The sequence below is a fragment of the Apostichopus japonicus genome, chromosome 3 (assembly GCF_037975245.1).
Source record: "Apostichopus japonicus isolate 1M-3 chromosome 3, ASM3797524v1, whole genome shotgun sequence".
Lineage (NCBI taxonomy): Eukaryota > Metazoa > Echinodermata > Holothuroidea > Aspidochirotida > Stichopodidae > Apostichopus > Apostichopus japonicus.
In genome coordinates this window covers 30005020-30027256 of record NC_092563.1, presented here as the reverse complement: position 1 = coordinate 30027256, position 22237 = coordinate 30005020, and the positions used below count along the sequence as shown (strand labels likewise).

The following is a 22237-nucleotide window of genomic DNA, read 5'->3' as shown; positions in this document are numbered from 1 at the left end:
TCTTGGATAATGGTGGGGACGCGTGTCTGTTCTATGACACTATCTAAGCGGAGCGCGACCATGGGTTCGCGCGTAGCGTACGATTTTTTTGGGCAAATATACCTCCCAGATCGCCAGAAATAACACTTCCCAGACCTAATGATGCTCCTAAACCTCCTTAAGTTTTAGATCTCATGGCTTAGAAATTTAGTTTGGAGAAATACATGGGCGTCTGCAGAAAGAAAATCAGGGGACAAATAATCCAAGTAGACTTTTGTATATACGATGGGTCTGGTGTCCTCTCCCAGAAAACAAATATAGACTGCCGCAAATGCGATTTCCGTCCTATATTTAACAACTGGATAAAATACAATAAAATGAGAACTGCTGCATGTCATTTGCACAATGCTGAATCAAACTGCGCCAAAGTTCAATACAGGGGAGCTTGAAATGCAGCTATTGGTCAAGACAAATTGGTGGGGACACGGTATATCATGTCCCCACTACTGAAAAAGTTGGTGGGGACGCGTCCCGCTGTCCTCATCAGGATCTGCGCCCATGGTTTGGAGGCTGTTTATCGTGGAACGCCATTTTCATGCTCACTGATATGATGTGATATCTGCTGTTTGCTTTACAAATTCGAATAATTTTGTCACTGTTCCTCTTTCTCTTCCCGTTTTCTTGCCGTAGTTTCTACTCCATCCTTTTCTCTCTTTCTTCTTTTTCTTTTCCTTCCTTCACCTCGTTGAAGTTGGCAAGTGTATACAGTTCCAAAGCTATTCAACAGCAAAACGTTATTTGTGTATGTCTGTTGTGGGGTGAAGTTAGCGCTATGAGCTACAAGTTCCAATGCGCAAGGTGGGGGAAAGGGGCTAGAAATAATGTGTGGGTCAATTCTAACTCAGTTTTCTGTCGTTAATTGTTGATGTAGCCTACCAGGTAAAAGGTTGAAATGACTTTAACAATTTCAAATTTAATAATTTGATTTATTATGCCATTTGGAGCACATAACATAGGCTATAACAAAACATTACTGGCAAAAACTAGGGGGGGTTGATTGTGTGGGCCAACCCCCCTCTTCAAAAAGTGGGGGGGTTAAAACCCCCCCAACCCCCCTGTTTCTCCGCCACTGCGTTGTGCATACGGTTCGTGACATTCCATCGAGTGAGGTTAGGTAGGCAATATGTATTTTATTACGCAGTGGCCAACTGTAGGTTTGAAATAGTCTAAATTTATCTAATTGCATCTGCCAAACTAAGTAAGTAGTTGAATCAGTAGGCCTGCATGTTATTACGATTATAATCGAGTTAACGGAGCTGACGAGTATTCAAGATCAAAAGAGCACTGACAAAATACCATGCTAAAAAAACTACAACAGTTTTTAAACATTTTTTTTCGACACTCAAAGGGGGGAGCAGTCGCTCCCCTGCTCCCCCTGGCTACGTCCCTGGTATATCCTGAACTTGCTTTAAGCTAGCGAACAGGGTCGACCCACCCAATAGCAAAATTAATATATAAATTTTCCGAATTGAAGCTGGCGAACGTTGTATTTTTTTTTAGAGTATTCAAAATCATACGAAGTTTTGTATGGTGGAGCATAAGGATCGCGAAATACAATTTCTCAATGTGACGAGGAAAACGTGGTAAATATGACTGATTAAAGGTCAATTTTGATCGAAAATTTTATGTCACTCACAATTTACAAGAAAATATGAAAATAAGAGTGCGACAGTCAGAAAAATTAGAGCGCGACAGTCGGAAATTCCGAATTGAAGCTGGCGACAGTCGGAAATTCCGACAGTCGGAAATTCCGACTGTCGCACTCAAATTTTCCAACTATCGTCATTTTTACCAAGATTGGGGGTGAGACACCCCCCACACCCCCCCCCCTCTAGCGACGTACTTGACCTCACACAAACACAAACACACCAGGATCCACACCTGCTTAAGTTCATAATTTTGCACAACAACCAGTAAACCCATATTAACCCCACATGCTACAACTTGTACCTCAAAAAGGCTTCCTGAAATAGAATGCACAATTTAGTTACAATTAAGGATGCTTGGATCATCTTGCCCCTTTGAACAGTCAGTCTAGAAAGTAATGACCTTTGAAAACGGAATTATCCTTGCAATTTTCGAACAGAACAAGTTATTGCGAAAACCTCAATGCAATATATAGTGTGTACATACAGCGCCACCTTTGTTTATGCCGTGGATTGCATTATCCGTGTGTTTGTATACGATATGCACTTCACAATGGACTTTGTAAACCCCGCATATGGCAAGCCGTTTTAACATTTACCTCTCTATTCTACTTAAGTAGAATTAATTCCACTTAAGTAGAATACAATTAAGCTTAAGTGAAATGAATTGCACTTAAGTAGAATACAATTCAGCTTAAGTGAAATGAATTGCACTTAAGTAGAATACAATTTAGCTTAAGTAAAATGAATTGCACTTAAGTAGAATTGCATTTTACTTAAGTTTAATTGTATTCCACTTAAGTAAAATTACCACTTTCTTTTAAGCTTAAGTTAAATTCAATTTCACTTAAGCTTAATTGTATTCTACTTAAGTAAAATACAATTCTACTTAAGTAAAATTTAATTTAGCTTAAGTAAAAGTGTCATTCTTTTTCACTTAAGCTAAATGCATTTTACTTAAGTAAAATTGTATTTTACTTAAGTAGAATACAATTAAGCTTAAGTGAAATTGAATTTAACTTAAGCTTAATTGTATTCTACTTAAGTAGAATTGTATTTTACTTAAGTAGAATACAATTGCATTATACTTAAGTAAAATTCAATTCTACTTAAGTAAAATACAATTTAGCTTAAGTGGAATTGAAGGATATGGCAAGCCGTTATAACATTTACCTCGTGTGGAGAAGTGGTTGGTCTGGGGGCAATGTTTACATGGTACCGTGCCTTGTGGTACTACTACTACTACTAGTACCACTGCTTGGTGGTATGTCGTGTTGTAGTCGTTCCCTTGCCCTCAAAAGTGCTTTTCCAACTGCATCAGCAACATTTTGCAACGATTTATTGGCTGGCTGCATTTACCAAATGTCTAACGTTCAGACTCAGTGATAAACATAGCTTTGCTTCATTTGCTAAGTATGGTGTTATGTTCGTATATACACAACGAAAGCTTGATAAGTATCGCAGAATGGGGGAATGGCCGCAAATGGTTACGTAACTAGTACGTCTTGAACGTAACTCTATAGGTCTCGCATCACAATTAATTGTTCCATTGACTTACATACTAAACTCATCACTTTCAAGACCTGCCAAAGCATAGATAGAAGTTTTCATCTGGTATATCCTACCCACCACATGATAGCTGTGCTCTTGGCCTATCATGGCACTTGCAAACTTCCATATCATGACCGTTTAGATTATGAGCTAGAAGAGGAGCAAGTTTATCACACTGAGCCCTTCCATATGCTCGCCCGGAGTAATATCAACATTAAACAAAAGATTTTTAAAATGGTTTATATCACCCTCGATCCTCCCTATTTTCACACCATCTGTACTTAAAATTATGCTCTTTCATATGAAGGCAGAAAAAACGATGACAGTAAATGATAACATGCTTAAGCAAGCTTTACGTTAGGTATTTTTACGTCTTTTCTGACAATGGTTAACCTATTGAGCGGATGAACACGTGGTGAGGTACCTATAATAGTATACAAAGTAGGACTTCGCGGCAAGTACAGTGACGCAATGAGTAGCATATACTGATTGACCAATCACATTTTACTTAAGCTAAATTGCATTTTACTTAAGTGAAATAGATTGACCAATCACATTTCACTTAAGCGTAATTCTATTTCACTTAAGTAAAATGCAATTTAGCTTAAGTGAAATTGAAAAGCCATTTTGCTTAAGTAGAATAGCATTTTACTTAAGTAGAATTGAATTTTACTTAAGCAGAATTGCATTTTACTTAAGTAGAATTGAATTTTACTTAAGCAGAATTGTATTTTACTTAAGTAGAATTGTATTTTACTTAAGTAAAATACGATGTAAACAAGAACCGTTTAAACTTAAGCTAATATGAATTCCACTTAAGTGGAATACAATTAAGCTTAAGTAAAATGCAATTCTACTTAAGTGCAATTCATTTCACTTAAGCTTAATTGTATTCTACTTAAGTAGAATTAATTCTACTTAAGTAGAATAGAGAGGTAAATGTTAAAACGGCTTGCCATACCCGCATAGGCTCTGCTGCAAAACAAACCTTCATTTACTCTTAACTTCCCCGTCTGTTTAACAATACCTCTATGGTAACACAATGTGACATCCCCGATTTTAACTACGTAACATCGAACCACCTGTGTCTATAAATAACAACAGTTACACACCCAGCCAGGCAGCTACATTATTGGCTACTTGCTGATCAGACCATAAACTTCGTCAATCTACCAAAAATAAATTCACAAATCGATAGATATGTCCTAAACTATATGCTAATTATACTGAGCTAGCTTCAATGCGTCTGATAACCAACATAAAAGCTATAAGAAACGCCATCACACTTGTGGTCTGAAATAACAACTGTGTACAAGTTACAGTACTTAGGCAAATTCTTGGCCCAGCAAGACCGTGGGTGGGTGACCTGGTAGGGGTTGTTACAGTCCCGGGATCAATTTGCGGGCCGGGAAAATGTGGGAGGGCGGGGAGGGGGGGGGGGGTTGGGTGATATGCACGAATATAATGGAGCAGTGCAAACAGGGGCACTTGTGATATAATTAACCCGACCTGGCCCTCGCCGGACCTGATTGTTTATAATTATCAAGTTACCAGAATTTGCTTGAAGAAGTAAGTTAAAACTATCAAATGGCTTATAATTTAAAATACGGGCAACTCTGAAGAGGATGTCATGGCATGAAAGTTTGCTCTACGCGTAATATTTGTAATGGAGAAAACTCACACGCAACGCGAAGATATATTCCTTTTATATAGCTAGTCTGTTGTTCCCTGGTTTAATTTTATGGCTTATTTATTAAAATACTAAATACCGATATATTTCAAGCTCCTTATCGCTTCGATCACAAAGAAAAGATAGTCTGCGCGCGCGGCTTTGGTCCATCTCCCATTGTCCATGGATGTTAATAGGATTGATTATGAAGATGGAATAAATTGGTCTCTAATCAACCTACCATGTTGTGCCGGTTACATCTCTATGTTCCGACGTCTCTATGTTCCGACGTCGCTATGTTCCGACGTCTCTATGTTCCGACGTCTCTATGTTCCGACAAATTGTTTGGACTCAAAAAATTTTTTGACCAAAATTTTTTCGGACCCATTTTTTTGTGACCCAATTTTTTTCGGACCCCATTCTTTTTGGACCCAATTTTTTCAGACCCAATTTTTTTCGGGCCCTTTTTTTCTCTGGCCCAATTTTTGGTCACCCAAATTTTTTTGTGGACCCAATTTTTTTTGGACCTAATTTTTGTGGACCCAATTTGTGGGGACCCAAATTTTTTTGAGACTTAATATTTTGGGACCCAATTTTTTGGGACCTAATTAGGAGTCAGGGAAAAAATTGGTCAGAAATCATGTTGGTCCAAAAGTTGGGTCCCAAAAAATTTGGGTCCGAAAAATTTTGGTCCAAAATAATTGGTTCCAAAAAAATGGGGTCCGAAAAAAATTGGGTCACGAATGGGATCCGAATAAAATTTGGTCAAAAAAAATTACAGTCCAAACAGTTTGTCGGAACATAGAGACGTCGGAACATAGAGACGTCGGAACATAGAGACGTCGGAACATAGAGACGTCGGAACATAGAGACGTCGGAACATAGGGATGTCACCGTTGTGCCCATATGATCTTGTGTATGCAATGCCAACCAAGTTTATTTTACAAGCAGTGGATACAACGGTAAAAATTTGATCTGGGAACCGTCTATCTCATCCCTCCTGCCCGCTGGTTACTCAACTGCACGGTAAAATGTTACTCAACTGCACGGTAAAATGTTACTCAACTGCACGGTAAAATTAAAAATTTCACGAGGTTTGAGTAAATTTACTCAACGAGAGAAGCAATACTACAGAAGCTCAGCTTAGCCTCTATTTGAAAGATTTGTTTATGATCCAAAATTTTGCAAAGAGGGACAAACTTTAAAACATCATTAATAGTTATCAACGAAACAAAGAAAATTCTTAACAAAGGCACAGATATATCTATAAGTTATCTAAAACGCTAACATATTTGAAAGAAGTTTTCGGTAGGGTTGTACAGTTCTATATAAAAATCAAAAGTATATACAGTATGAAATGTTTCGACAAAAGGAAGTGAGGTACTTCACTTTGGTTTCGGATTTGAATACGTTTCTGTTTCTGTATGCTGATGTTTGAAACATATCTAATCGTAATGGTAATTGCCGACTTTGCTAATTCCGCCCTATAGTCATTGCCGACTTTGCTAATTCCGCCCCTCCCCCCCCCCCCCCCTTTCAGAATTTTGCAAGGTCGGTAAGAGTGAATCCACAGTTTTCCCTTTCGGGAAACCAAACAAAATGTACTACCGTATAGCAGGCGCGGTAAAAAATGTGGTTATGATAACAAAGACAATTAACCGCACTGCACTATACTTGACCATGACGTCACCACGCTGATGCCTTATTTAGATTGTTGAGATATGCTAATGTGTTGCGTAGCGGTCGGATTCATCATGGGCAACCATTGTTTTACAAGGAAGTAGCACATGTTCGACACATGATCATGGCATTGAAGTTGGGATCAATAACCAGTGATTCCACATTAAAGAACGAATTTCCTAGAATTGCGCCGCTACATATCTTGAATCCGATGACTATATTTCCCTAAATAGACGGATTTCAATGGCTGTTAGCCCTAATTACCCTAGGGTGTGTATGAACCGCCCCTTGGTCGTCGCCAATATTTTCGTATTCAATAAAATTGCCTTCGCAGTAGAAACACTGTCACAAACTTATTTTATGCAATAAAACGTTGTCATTATTACTATAGGTAAACTATATGCCTCATTACAAAAGCATAGAACCGACAGTATATATATGCACTCAAGTTCGTAGTTTTCATTCATGCCAATAGAACGAAACGTACAAAAAGTATTTCTCTGCTAAAATGTTGTGGATATCACGTTTGAATTGTGCTAAACCAAAAGTTTCTCACGAAAATTGCATCCATACGATAATAGAACGGCCTGCAACTTGTTTTCAATCGACCTACCACAGAGAAACGTCAGAAAAAGTTGGAACCAGCTCTCAAGTCATTCTAACATATGTCGTATTCCACACACAAATTGTTGATAAGTTCAAAATGCAAATCTGCCAAGTGGCCCTTTTTACAGAGAATGACATGTCGAACTTGGTAGGACGCCTGAATGACAGGTATATATTTGACTTGATCAAGAGTCGCCCGGCTGGAATTATCTCCAAAAATGTCGGAAAAATTAAGATGGAAAGACATTTTGCTACTCAAACCAAAACGTATACTGGTCATGAATACTAAAAATTTGAAAAGAATTTCACGATCATTGCATATAATATGTGGTCTACATTTCATCATAACTGAAAACTTTACATAAGGCCCTGTTTTGAGCCCTCATAGGACGACAATAATATTTTTCCTGAACAACTTTGATTCACCACCATTCAAATGTATCCCCACATTTCAGCAAGCTTGGATGAACGCTCTAGGAGGAGTAGCATTTTTAACGTTTTCTGTAATGACCTCTCGTGACCTCAAATGCCCTTCAAATTTATAAAACATCGCATGTACTAATTCACACAAACCGCTGACGGAATTTGAACCAAATCGAATAAAAAAAGACCGTGACGAAATGGCAGTCAATCGAACATGGTGGCAAAAATTGACAGAATTTCGGCTAAATCGCACGGTCGCCATTGCTCAGCTGAAAGCTGAGTGTCTTATTTATAAACAAAATCTTTGTATTCTCCCGCTTTGGCCTAATGTAGTGAGGGCGCTATATATGATTGTAAAAAACGTATCTGCTAGGAATTCTAGGCTTCTTGTGCTCAATGTGGTACAATTACATACCAAAAATGCGATCTGTTCTAGGCTCCTAGCTTCCCTTGCGATATTATGTTTAGGAAGGTGTGTTAGTGTAAAGAGACAGGTAAGAGGGGAGTAAAAGAAATGTTTTGGCATTTGTTGACTTCAAATGACCTCCACCAAAAGCAACAATAGGCTCCTTAAATTTGATATGGTACATTTAACCATGCAGAAATTAAGCCAGTGGGCTTATTGTGATTCCTTGCCCATTGGGATTATAATCCCAAGCTTTCGTCATTGTTGATTAAATTGATCAGCAAGGTTCTTTCACTGACTGTGGACGTACCTACTAATTATGTTAACTTACCATGTTTACAAGCTATTTTTAGCAAAAATCAACTCAAGCCCTGCCCCCTAATAAATGTGCATAATACCACATTGAACATACATTATCATGTACCGGCTATCTACCAATACCTTCACATAAAGTATGGTTCAATTCTGAAAATGTTGACAATTGACCCTGTGACCTCATTAATATTCATGAGGCGAGCACCAACATCAATAGGACTCTTCTATTCACTATGGTGCATATATGTGCCATGTATGACTTCAATCCAATTTTGTCGTTGTTCTGTTACCGTGTTTACAAGCTATTTTAGTGAAAATAAACTTAAGCCCCACCCCTAATAAATATGCATAATATCAACTTGAACATATGTTACCATGATCACCTGTATCTACCAACACATTAATACCAAGTATGAATAAATTCTGAATTTCGGTTGCGGAGTTATAAGCATTTGGAGATTTTCATGTTTGACCCCGTATCCTCATTATTATTTATGAGATGAGCACCAAAATCAATAGGGTTCTTCTACTCACTATGGTGCATATATGTATCAAGTATGACATCAATCCAACTTGTCATTGTTCAGTTACCATGTTTACATGCTATTTTCGTGAAAATAAACTTAAGCCCGCCCCCTAATAAATATGCATAATATCAACTTGAACATATGTTACCGTGTACCCACTATCTACCAACACATTAATACTAAGTATGAATAAATTCTGACTTTCGGTTGCGGAGTTATTAACATTTGGAGATTTTCATGTTTGACCCTGTGACCTCATTATTATTCATGAGATGAGCACCAAAATGAATAGGGTTCTTCTACTCAGTATGGCACATCTATGTACCAAGCATGACTTCAATCCAACATGCCATTGTTGAGTTATCCTGTTTACGAGCCAAGGGCGTCACAAACACACACACAAACACACGCAATCACTATCACATAGATTCCTTGAGCCTTTGTGCAAGGAATCAAAAATAGGCTCCTTAAAATTGATATTGGTACATCTAAAAACCAAATATGGGATCTGCCCATGCTTCCCTCCATGAGATATCATGTTTACAAGCTGGGCGTCACAAACGCACATACACATATAGGCCATCATGGACGCAAAGGTTACGATTATCATCGAAACCAAACAGTCATGGGTATTAAAGGACATGGTTGCATATAAACAAATTGAGCTTTTGATAATATGGCAATTTCATCCCTGGTAGTCCACGCTCTGGTTCATCTTACAAATAATCCTTTATCAATTTGACTGTAGTTGGATGAATATAATTCTAGATTGATATGAATAACAAGATCAGTCCCGGTAGAGTTTTGCACCATTTGCCTTCAGCGATATTTTACATTCAATGTGAAAATGTTTAATTCCGAGACTTGTGGTTCTATATTGCTTTTGTGGTGAGATGACGAGAATGTGATTTAACTTGTTTAGTCTAATGATTTTGCTTGATTGATCCGAGATGTTGAAGATTTATTAACTCAAAACACTAGTAGTATCAGGTGCTGACAAGAGAGGGGGAGGGGGGAGGTGTGGTGATGAGGTGGGAGGTAGGGAAGGTCATAGGATACAGCCCCAAGGACAATTCTCCTTCATAAAGTGGACCCTGTAACAATTATCCCCGGGGACCAACCTGTCTCTGGATGACCCAAGTAATGTCCAAAGGTCAGAAAGCATTGACAAACAACAAGGTCAATGACCTAACAACCTCTTTACATGTTGACGGTACATAACAGCCCCCTGCTTGCATTGCAATGCCAATTTATTACTGTAAACACAAAACAGGAGTTCCTTATGTTCACTTTTAGTTCCAGTTTCAAAGAATAAAGTAATGTATCACCAAATACTGAGAAGCAAAAAATAAACAAATAAGTAAAAAGAAAACCACAGGCAAAGATAGTAAGAGATTTTCTCTATATTTAGTTGAAATTCAATCATATATATAGCTTACTTAAAACTTTTGCTTGAAACTCTTTCAGCAATGAAATAAGTCAGAGGGCACTTCAGAGCATCCATAGATTGGTTCCAAGAGTTCTTGGTTTAACCTCACTACATCATATAGTTTGACCTTTGACCTACTGGGATCATCAGTGAAAGAGGTTCAATGACAAAAATTAAGCAGCTCTGAATAAACTTAACGAGTACAAATAAGAAACAAAGCAGACATCAAGTAAATAGATCACATAATTGCAAGGACAGTTTAGACCAAAACATTTAACTTTGTAACAAAAAAATATCCCACTTAACCAAATTTTCTATTCATATATTTCCCAGAAAGACTAGATTTTCACTCCTACATTTTGATAGTTGGCCACAAAAACACCTGAGATATTACTGTTTCGACAGAGAAAAAATAGAAGAAATGTGTTTGTGACAAAGCTCAAAATCACATCAACTTTGACAGGTAAGGAATTTCTATTATGTTTGAGTCTCATTGATCAGGGAGTTTAGAAGTATTCCATCCTCAGGGCTTGATATTCTGGCATGGCATTGCCAAAATGCTACAAACTTTAAACTGCTTTTGGTGACAACGTTTTACCATTTCCTGGTGTCAATGAGCATTTGGTCCTAAAGATGTGAAAGGAAATGGGGGTATGGCTGGAAGTCATAAGAATTTACCCAATATAGCATCAATAATCTGGTATCAGTTACAGGCAATACCAGTTTAATTAAAACTGCTCATTGCTATAATTGTCTACTAAACTTCAATTCAGGTAAAACCCCAGATCAAGCAAAACTTGTCCCCAATGCTAGCAGATTCAGCAATTATTACTCCCCCTCTTATTTCCATTTTCTGTTGGGCAACAGTGAAAAAAAAATTAAATGAAAGCATGTCAAATCAAGGTTTACTAAGTTAGTACAATGAAGCTTCTAAATATCTATCATTCCCAATACATAATTTTTCTTAATTTGAAACTATTTTCTGAAAATATATACTTGATGGTTGTGAAATGAACAACAAAGTTAAAGATTTGTAATGTTATTGCAAAATTTCCGGTTATTTTAAGAATTCAGAAAATATTGAACGACACCAGCAGATAAAGATCTTAAGCAGTCCCCAGATCACATTCCACCAACAAAACTATTTTTCTTTAACATCTTAATTTAAGGAAACTTCTTTTCCAATGAAAGCACACACTTCAACATGAACAAGGAGAAAGGGATGGTTACTGATTTAAGAAAGATTTGTCAATGACAATCAGACAATATATAAAATAATTTTCTGTTTTAGTCCTTTCTCCTTCTGTTGTGCATAGTACCATGATAGCCTCTTTAGAACCAATGGACACACTATTAAACCCTGTTTATTCCCACCCCTCCATTTTACCATCCCTCCTCTCCCCCAAAAGGCATAGAGAAGATGATTTTATTAATTAATTATACACCTAAGAATAATCAACTATAAACCTCTGTCGATCTGTGATAAAATATGTTCTGCTTTTGATAAATGCTTCTTAATGTCTACCACCTCTGCCAAGAACACTCCTGACATAGTTAGCCTGCTCATCGTTCAGAGCCAGCACCTCCACCTCCTTCTCAAAGTTGTCCTTCTTGCCAAAGCCAGCCACGTATCCGTTGAGACGGGCAGCGGAGTGAGATTTGATCAGTTCCTTGGGGGCAAAGTTCAAACTCTGCAGGAGGGAGCGGTGCTGACGGAGCATGTACTTCTGATGGTAGCTGGAATGAGATGTGTCGACAAGACGGAATTAACATTTGACATAATAGCAGTGCGGAAATCATGCAGTACCGTTTCTATGCCTCCATCTATAGTAGTATATATTTGAGAGAGGGATTTTAATATATTTGTCACCATTTTAGAAGACTACCCGTGTTTAAAGGTGACTATGATTTGTGAGATACCAGCCTTTCTTCATCAGAGTGAAAGGGGTGAAAGCTGACAAGGATCACATATTTTACAAGCAAACTGTACGCAATAAGATTGTATAAAGGATGAAAAAATGAAAATTAATCGCTAGACCAGATATGGTACTTCACCAGAATGGGCATTGGGGTTGGGGGAGGGGGGGGGTGGGAGGCCAGGAAGATTGAAGGGTTACCTGATTGCTCTGGTAACAGATTATACTAAGGCAGGTAAAAGAGAAGTGCTACATATCATCAAAAGCAATGGTTAAGTCAGGTATTAAGATGACAGGGGTGAGTGAGGTGGGGAAGAGTTGAAGTTTGAATCAAATCTCTATCATGGGTGCAAGTGCCCTGGTCTCACTTCCACTTAGTCATTACCCTGCCTCACAGTTTCACTTTTCATTAGTCAGAACTTTGTTGTTGTGTAACATATAATCAAAATGGCCCCCCCCTATCTCTTCCTACTTAATCCCACTATTAACTGCTGAAGTATTTCAAAGTTTATGTTACAGCAGCAGTGCACGTTTCATGAAGTTCAGAATTGTTGTTAAATGGTATTAAACCCACCAACTCTAGAAACCATTGGAATCCTGTGGTTGTTTCTACTTACTCTTCAGCATCGTAGAATGTCTCAGCCGGTTTGATCACTGTCTGAATCTTCCTCTTCAAGGTCTTCTGGTGTTCATCCCTCGTCTTCTCTGCGAGTGCCTTCTGCTCCTCACCATGGAAAAAGATGGCCGACATATACTGTCTGTTGTGGCAAGAAGTACTGTCGTGGTTGTTCCAGAACATGGTGAGCAGATCCTCGTAGCTGGTCTCTGAAGGGTCAAACTCGAGATCGACCGTTTCAGTGTGGTCCCCCCTAATAAGAAAACGAATAAAACCAGGCAGTCTGTGAAAGATGGCAGATGGATGGATGGATGTCAGAAAGCTAGCTAACAATTAGCCAACATCAAAAACAAGTTATTCATCTATGGATGACTCTGAGATCTGCTTGCTGTGTTTGGAGCATAGCATACCCCTATTTACACCCTATGTACACCCTATTTACACCCTATTTACACCCTATTTCCCTATTTCAAAACAAGATCTATTAGTGTTGCTGTCAGAAACGGTATTAAAGATGAAGAGAAAGCCAGCTCAGTTTGAAACATATGTAACCTGGAAGTGTTAATTCTAGCCAGGGTTGTAATTAAATTTCTATGGAGTGAAGAGAAAAATACTTGTTGGAGCAAAGAGCCAGACAAAATCAAAATCTCACTTTAGCTAAATTGAGCAACGTGCAGGGTAGGCCAGTGCTCAAGCTCACGGTCGATTAGGGTGCTAAATGTTAATACACTATTAATGCAAGATTGCCGGCTGAGTTTTATTTTCATGAACCTTTAAATCTTCTGCATGATGAATTTAAGCCATGGTCCACCTACAGTAGAGAGACCAAAGCCCTAGGCCAATGAGACCTTGTCCAGCCCACACCGCATTAGTAGTACTGCAACTTGAGGGTGATGGTAATTCAAAGTGAGACATGAAATGTTAGAAATGGACCTCAAACAGCTGCTATGTGTGCACTTTTCTAATGCCTTATTTATTCATTGTTGGTGATAACTAAAAGTATGATTGACGGCCCATCTGTACTGGTGACTTACTCATAAGGCAAAAACCATAGGAATCTGAAAATTGAATATTAAGTACACCCTGTAATGTATGAACATCTTGCCAAGCATCAAATAATGGAATGTTACCCAAATACTTTTGAGGGAAACAAGTTTTCCTTCAGCTATCAATTTTCTTTCCCTGCACATCAAACTGCAGATGTCAAAGAGTAATTCTGCAATACGAAAAGAGCTAATCGAGGAAAACAGTGATGCAGAAGTGATTCTCTCATTTAATCTAATTTTAATCTATAAATTTTAATGATGCTTGTGAATAAACCGTCAGTGAAATGTCCCTTAAGTTCTCCCGTAGGATACTGTGTCATCAGCATAACACACCCATTTCAAATGAAATGTCACTGGAAGGGAAGCAATTAGGCACATACATGGCAAGTGAATATTCAATGTATGTGAACAGTTGCTACATCATGGTTTGGTGATTAATGTAATGCTCAACTGTAGGGGTTTGACATTTAGCTAGATAATGAATCAGCAAAAACTATCTATAATATAGATAAAAGATAGAAGTCAATTTAAGGTGATATTGAAATTTAAAACAAAAATGGCAGCTATCATTTTGGGTGGTAATATGTCAACATTGCACATTTTTATGTCATTGCAGATATTGTTTTTGCTTTCAGTCTTATCAGATATGTACAAGCTAACAACCATATACAGTAACAAGAAGAACTTATAATCAATACATCTAACAACCTGCATGCAAATAAACACATGAAAATCACTGACATTCAATGTAAATGTAGTTAATCATTGCTGAAATGAAACTAGAAATTTTGTCTCCGATTATTTGAAACAGTGTAGTACTATCAGTGTATCTAGCACAGGTCTAATTCTGTACTTAGTACTAGTAATTCAGTGCTAGTAACTGAGTAGGAGTAATAGTGAGTCATCAAGTTTATTATTCCATTCTACTTTTATTCAATATAGTTGTCATATTCTGACGTCAATGTAGAAAAATCCTTTCAACACAGGATTCCAACTCACTGTTTGCATATAGTATCCACAATGTATTCATAAACCACAAAAGCATAAAGCATAAAAGTACTTCTATTCTCATATACAAACAACCCCACTGGAATCTTAAAACCCTACTGAACATCCCAATTCATAAAGATACACGATTAATGATGTCACTGCTACTATGAAAGATATGTTTGAACGGAACTTCCTCAATTACAGTAACAAATAAACATGAAACAGTGTTCCAATGATTAGTTTCAATTCAAACACTTAAGAAGTGAAACTGCAAGTATCTCCTTCCTGTCCATTATAGCTCCTTACATCTACTGTACAAAGTACATACGCCTAATAAACAAAGTAGTGCAAATTTGACTTCCTTTACTTTGTGTGCTGTTTTTTTTGGGGGGGTTAATTTTACCAGAATGAAGTAGTTCCAGAGGTATGTCGATATCATGAATTCTTTAAGTTTACAGCACACATACATGGTGGGATAATATAATATTTGCATTAACCAATACTAGCATACAACTGTTCAGCTACTATGTCACTTCTATCACACTCTTATCACATTATTTTAATGCGAAAGGTTTGTCAAAAAAGCTATTTTATACATGGCCTTTATGGGATAGAGAGAAAGGGAGAGAGGGGGGGGGGGGGTAAACATGGTTGTACCCATTGGGCAATAGATGAGAAAAATTGATTAAAGAAATATTATTCATGCCAAAAGCCATTCTATTGATAGGGTTAATTATAATTGAGAAACTAACAATATGGTGGACTTTTGGGTCTCAGCATGATTCATACTTTGAAAGGAAATTACAATGAAAAAGCAGACCAAATATTTTTTTCTTTATTGCAAACTGTCTGGATCAAAGGTATACTCACAAAGAAGCAGAACCAGCAACTAACACTGTATTTTTTTATATTATCATTGTGCTTTTTTCTTCTTCATTACAGTTAAACAATACTCTTAGCCATGCATGACAACTAAAAGTGCACTCAGCAACAGTCAACTCGTTGACTACACAAGGACTAACAGTGTAATATATACTATATAGCCTGGTGTGTACTGTGCAGACTAGACAAGGACTAACAGTGTAATATATACTGTAGCCTGGTGTGTACTGTGCAGACTACACAAGGACTAACAGTGTAACATATACTGTAGCCTGGTGTGTACTGTGCAGACTAGACAAGGACTAACAGTGTAATATATACTGTAGCCTGGTGTGTACTGTGCAGACTAGACAAGGACTAACAGTGTAATATATACTGTAGCCTGGTGTGTACTGTGCAGACTAGACAAGGACTAACAGTGTAATATATACTATAGCCTGGTGTGTACTGTGCAGACTAGACAAGGACTAACAGTGTAATATATATATATATACTGTAGCCTGGTGTGTACTGTGCAGACTAGACAAGGACTAACAGTGTAATATATACTATAGCGTGGTGTGTACTGTGCAGACTAGACAAGGACTAACAGTGTAATATATACTGTAGCCTGGTGTGTACTGTGCAGACTAGACAAGGACTAATAGTGTAATATATACTATAGCGTGGTGTGTACTGTGCAGACTAGACAAGGACTAACAGTGTAATATATACTATAGCCTGGCGTGTACTGTGCAGACTAGACAAGGACTAATAGTGTAATATATATAGCCTGGTGTGTACTGTGCAGACTAGACAAGGACTAATAGTGTAATATATACTATAGCCTGGTGTGTACTGTGCAGACTAGACAAGGACTAACAGTGTAATATATACTATAGCCTGGTGTGTACTGTGCAGACTAGACAAGGACTAACAGTGTAATATATACTATAGCCTGGTGTGTACTGTGCAGACTAGACAAGGACTAACAGTGTAATATATACTATAGCCTGGTGTGTACTGTGCAGACTAGACAAGGACTAACAGTGTAATATATACTGTAGCCTGGTGTGTACTGTGCAGACTAGACAAGGACTAACAGTGTAATATATACTGTAGCCTGGGGTGTACTGTGCAGACTAGACAAGGACTAACAGTGTAATATATACTGTAGCCTGGTGTGTACTGTGCAGACTAGACAAGGACTAACTGTAATATATACTGTAGCCTGGTGTGTATACTGTGCAGACTAGACAAGGACTAACAGTGTGATATATACTATAGCCTGGTGTGTACTGTGCAGACTAGACAAGGACTAACAGTGTGATATATACTGTAGCCTGGTGTGTACTGTGCAGTACGAGCCTCAACTATCGACGAAACTGTAACATCAATTTTACCGATATAGCTTACACGCAATTAGTGAAAGCTTCAGTTTGTGTTCTGTAGCATCAATCTTTTGTCACACTTTGGCCAAGCTAGAAATCATACATAATTGAACACCTGTTCATTCCGCCTCGATCATCTTCGCTGTTATGACCATGTCATTGAACATGCCTAACTAGGAATTTACTAACCATTTTAATCCAACAAAATCCCACATATATAAGTACATTGTTTGGTTTCACTAGAATATGTTATTAAGCCCAATTCAATTCATATTTACTGGTGCCATTTTGGTGGACTTAAGTTACAGACCATGTTTCCAGGTATACCCTCTTTCCAACTCATGCTCAGTAAGGCATGGCCAGATAAGATTGTAGCAAATAACAAAATACAGCTTTAGAGTATAGTACCTGTCACATTCTCTCCATATCTGTCTAGTCCATCTACCAATTAAAAACAGAAAAAACCCCAAATGAAAGTGTCCTTACATGCTGTAGTAAGTTGGCAGCTTTTTATCACCGCCAGTATAACCAACTCGGGTGCGGACCACCCCCGGGGCACAGCCAAACTGTGCCTCGGGGAACCAAAATCAGCTGAGTGCAAATGTGGCTCTCTCTGTCTGGCAGTTCGGCTCTGGCCTTGGAAGCTTTGTTCCCTCCATCTATATATGGGCACAAAAAAAAAATACATACAAATTGAGACATAATGGTCTGTTTGCTTAAAAAAAAAAAAAAACCCACATTTCAAGGACCGAGTTTGGGAAATTATGGAACAGATACCAGAAACTGATAGTTTTCACGATAAACTCATTATGACAGTTTATAATCATTCAGGCAATTATTTTTAAGATGCTTTTAGTGATTGTGGGAGTACCATGCAGAGGCTTATGGATTAACAACTTTCGCATTAGGTGGCTGCCAATTCGACATTTTAACGCAAATTTGGAATCATTTCAATTTAGAAAGTCATTTCAGATGGGAAAACCACAGATTGCTCTTGGATAAAACCATGTGCCTCACTATGACCCCACCGTGAGTCAACCCAGGACCTCCAGATTGCTAAGCCTCATTGCTTCAAATGCAACCGCCTTTATTCACTTGGCACCGGTTTTGAACAGGCCATTTGTGAAAGTGCTCCCAATATCTGGTTCTTTATATCTTTAATGTTAAGCTGATGGCATATATACATGAACAAGCAACAGATGCCTGCAACAGAATACTCTTCTGTTTCAAATTACATTTCAGATACAGGTCTATTTAGCTCTGACCCTATATAACAAAATACCTCAAACTTATACACATGTTCTATTTAAGCATACCAATTGAAACAAGACATGACATATATATACCACTGTCTAGCTGGTAGAAATACTCTTCCATTATGTTATAGGTGAAGTAAATTTTTTTAAATTAACAAACATACTGAATCACTATTTCCACCATAAAATCATCACCAAATTTCCTCCAGTGACAACAAAATAACATTTTCTATAATCAAGTAACAAGTCAGAATATACTGATGCAGGTAATTCTTGAAATAATTATAACTATTTTAGTTTTTCTAAAGTAACAGTCAATTATTTATCACTGCACCCTTTATTATAAATGGGTTGATCATCAAATTTGTGACATTGCACCTCATACTCCTAAGGAACCTGTACAAATATAAGACAAGTGAAATTGAAACCTGAAATCAATTTGAACTATGAACTGAAATATAACATGTTGTTCGCATGTGTAGTGTGTCTCCAATACTTGATAATTCACACAGACACATACTCTAACACACAGACTGACAGTATTGAATACGGACTACATAGCAATGAACCAGCTCTGCAAAGACAGACCCTCCCTCCTACAGTATACAGAAATAACCATCTCTTCTGCCATCTGTACTGCCATTGAAATCAAGAAAAGTACTGCATCAAAATAAGATACACAACATGGCAACATGGAAGCAAAAGCTAATACTGGATGCTATCAGTAATAACTCCTCGATGTCTACTGTAAATTAAATACATTTAAGACAACAAAATAAACTTCAACTGTACCGTACCTGACACCAAAAGGCACAAATCCAGTAAAATTGATTAGGAATTTGTACTGTATGTCCAATTTTACTGTCTGATTGTTAAGAATTGATTTGTGAGTAACTATTGTTTGCCACCTATCTGAAATGTTAGCATGCTAAAACATAGTCGCAATACACAAAGCAGCTTTAGTTACAGAGACCAATATCACTAGTTGTAATTTGACTGGCCCAGGTACACTGAATGAATTTAAAGTCCTACTTACAGTTCTTCACTAAGGTAGTACTTGCTCTACAGTTGGTCAAAATATGTGTCACTAAATCTGAGCCATAAATGAATGCTTTTATATGGAGGCTAACACAATAAAACAGTGTTTATTATGGCGTCATACTGTATTTGAATAACCAAAGTTCGTGTTAAATGCATTCAAGTGCCACCATTCTGTTTGAACAAGAATAAATATAGGTGTGCTTTAAATACGTACAAATTGCATACTCATGCTTCCTACAGTAGGTGATGTTATTCAAAGGTTAAAATGAATTTCCCCTCATGTTACCCAAAGTTTAAAAATGAAACTCATGACATCATCACAGAAGCAAATTACAAGATTGTATTGAAGATTCTTAGGCGATTGTGATATACCCCTTCAAAGGATAGTCCAGGGTAAACTGTATTCTTGACTGGATGATAATTAACACATTCTCAGTATCCTGCTGAAATTTGCACAGTTAAATTCCTTTGTACAATATTTAATATAAAATAAAACAGAACAGTTCAGCAAAATAGAAAATGTGATAGATGTACATTGACAAAAATTGCTTTTTCTTTCAATTTTTTTTTTACATCTCAATATGATATACTACCATCATCATTGGTATATTATTCAGTTCACCTTAATTAAATAAAGTCGAAACCCAATCCAATCCAAGTTCAAAACAATGGAAGGAGAAATATAGCAAAACAAACATCTTGTAGTTGGTTTGTCATGATAGCTGTGTTCACATTGGATCTCCTGATCTTGAACCTATGTTTGCAAGATCAGAAATATTTTTATTACAATCTCTGTCGTGTTCTCATTTGATCCCTGTCTCTGGATCTGAGATCACTGAACAGGCATGCACATTATTCATTGGGTCACACACAGTACTCTAATGAATCTGGTTACGAGCCAATAGATGTATGTACTGGTCTTGTTGTGTCGTGTAATGTGGGCTTCATGTGTTAATCTGAGTATTCAAGGAAAGATGGAGGAACAAGTTCTCTCCATACTGTGCTTACTGTTTCTTAAAATTGGCTACAAATTATAATTCTGTGGTAACAATGGCACTCCAGTCAAGCAGTCACTTAAGTAATATTGCTGCACCTAATTTCCAGTTACACTTCCTGATTAACTTTTGTACAATTTCCTTTTGAGGAAAATGTTAGTTCAATACCCTGATCACAATTGATACATTGAAAAGCAAATGTGATTAACTTGAGAGAACAATGTAATAAAGAGAAATACCACTAACAAATTATAAGGGAACAAGTTTTCATGTGAATTGCATCGGTGAGATATATGAATGTTGTTTACTGGTGGCAATTTAGCTTAACTCTGAGGGTAAAATTAAAAGTAAGAATTATGTTAAAGAAGTAAACAAATGAATGGACAAAGTACTAGAAGTTGTAGGATACCTAGATAGTAAAAAGTAACATCATTACCACAACCCCATTATTCAGTAGCATATTCTAGGCCACTTGCAAGCAAAAACTACCGAACTTACATTGGTCTATCTTAGCATACATATACTATGGTAAGAGACGACTGGGCTTGCGTAACATTACAACACTAGGTCTAACCATGGAGCTATAAACAGATAGCTCCATGGTCTAACTATGCTACTTAATACTAAGCCAAGTCTTTGGGCTCTTCTTTGGTTATCACCAAGATTTACATGTTCTAATGTTAACTCAATTGAATACCTTACACTGAATAACAAAAAACTCAAAATCTGATTAAACGGCTATTCCCATGATGTAACGACAAAGATTGCAAATAAAACTCACTTTGGTACTAGACTTCCCAACTGATGAACCCATGCAATGAAAGACACGATATTTATATGATTAAGAGTTGATTATTATAGTAACCTGCACTTCACTGAAACCGAGCCAACTAGTAAGGAACCTCTGTGTTGTTTCCTTAGTACTGCCACCGAAAAGCAACCGAAGTCTGTGTGCCATTAACGTCTAAACACACAACAATGAAATATGACGAATGAATAATATACTTTTGCCGGAAACCACCGTGAGTTGGCAATTGTAAGCTTCCTTGTGTGTTGTTCATATAATAGCCTGCAACGTTGTTCACGTTTCGTTGAAAGCGCCGTTACGTAAACGCCGTGACGTAAGTTCCTTCTAAGAGAATAGGAAGTCCGTGGTGACCTTTAACCAATTACCCCCTGGTATGAATAAGGTCTCAACCCTTTCAGGAAAATGGTCTCGCGGTAAACAGCACCCCGTGGTTCCATTAATCGCCCGGTTCCAACTCCCTGGATAAACTCGGAGATAATATGAAACTTCTTGGGCAGGTCACCCAGGGTACAATCGCGAATATTTCGATGTCTGTAGCGCGAGGTTACAAGATATCAGGGGATTTAAAAATATGCAAATTTCGATTGCAATAGGAAAACATTTTTCCTATAACATATTGACTTTTTAATGGGAAATCAATTTTCCCTGAGGCTCTGACAACAGACCAATAGCCTCCTGAGTATTTTACATTCCTCATGCTTGGATGATGATAAATAAAAATGGAATAATCCAGAGGAGTCATAACCCCCAATATTACGATACTGAGATCGAATTTTATATAGGGCCTATATAAAACGTGCCAATTTCGTCAAACAGTACAAATTTCGACGATACGCCGAAATTTCGACAGTTTATAAGGAAATATAAGTCGCGTACGGTTTTAATAACTTGGTCAAATTTCCAAGTGAGGTATGTAAGTTTGTAGAAAATACCCCGGGAATAGTAAAGTCGACATTTTGAAAAAGGAAGTCGAAATTTCCAGAAAAATTATTTCGAAAAATGGTCGAACAGGAGGTCGACATTTGG

The 22237-nt window shown here is 37.5% G+C and overlaps 1 protein-coding gene across 4 annotated transcripts; it reads right to left on the bottom strand.

The window, feature by feature from the left end:
- Positions 1 to 10250: 10250 nt before the first annotated feature.
- On the bottom strand, positions 10251 to 21462 carry LOC139965814 (peptide methionine sulfoxide reductase-like). Of its 4 annotated transcripts, none has more exons than XM_071968558.1 (4): positions 21185 to 21462; positions 17598 to 17770; positions 12825 to 13106; positions 10251 to 12028 (listed from the first exon to the last, which is right to left on the bottom strand). In XM_071968558.1, the coding sequence occupies exons 3-4, from the start codon at positions 13004 to 13006 to the stop codon at positions 11806 to 11808; spliced, it is 405 nt and encodes a 134-aa protein (XP_071824659.1). In that variant the 5' UTR covers positions 13007 to 13106; positions 17598 to 17770; positions 21185 to 21462; the 3' UTR covers positions 10251 to 11805. The 4 variants fall into 4 exon arrangements, with proteins under 4 accessions (XP_071824659.1, XP_071824656.1, XP_071824657.1 ...); XM_071968555.1 differs by having other exon boundaries at positions 12825 to 13076; positions 21185 to 21459; XM_071968556.1 differs by having other exon boundaries at positions 12825 to 13076; positions 21269 to 21459.
- Positions 21463 to 22237: the final 775 nt, after the last annotated feature.

Bases quoted from the DNA above. Each gene is read 5' to 3' on its own strand.
- LOC139965814 (XM_071968555.1), bottom strand. The intron at 12,029-12,824 runs GTAAGTAGAAAC...ATCTCATTCCAG, and splicing joins ACATTCTACGATGCTGAAGA to CTACCATCAGAAGTACATGC.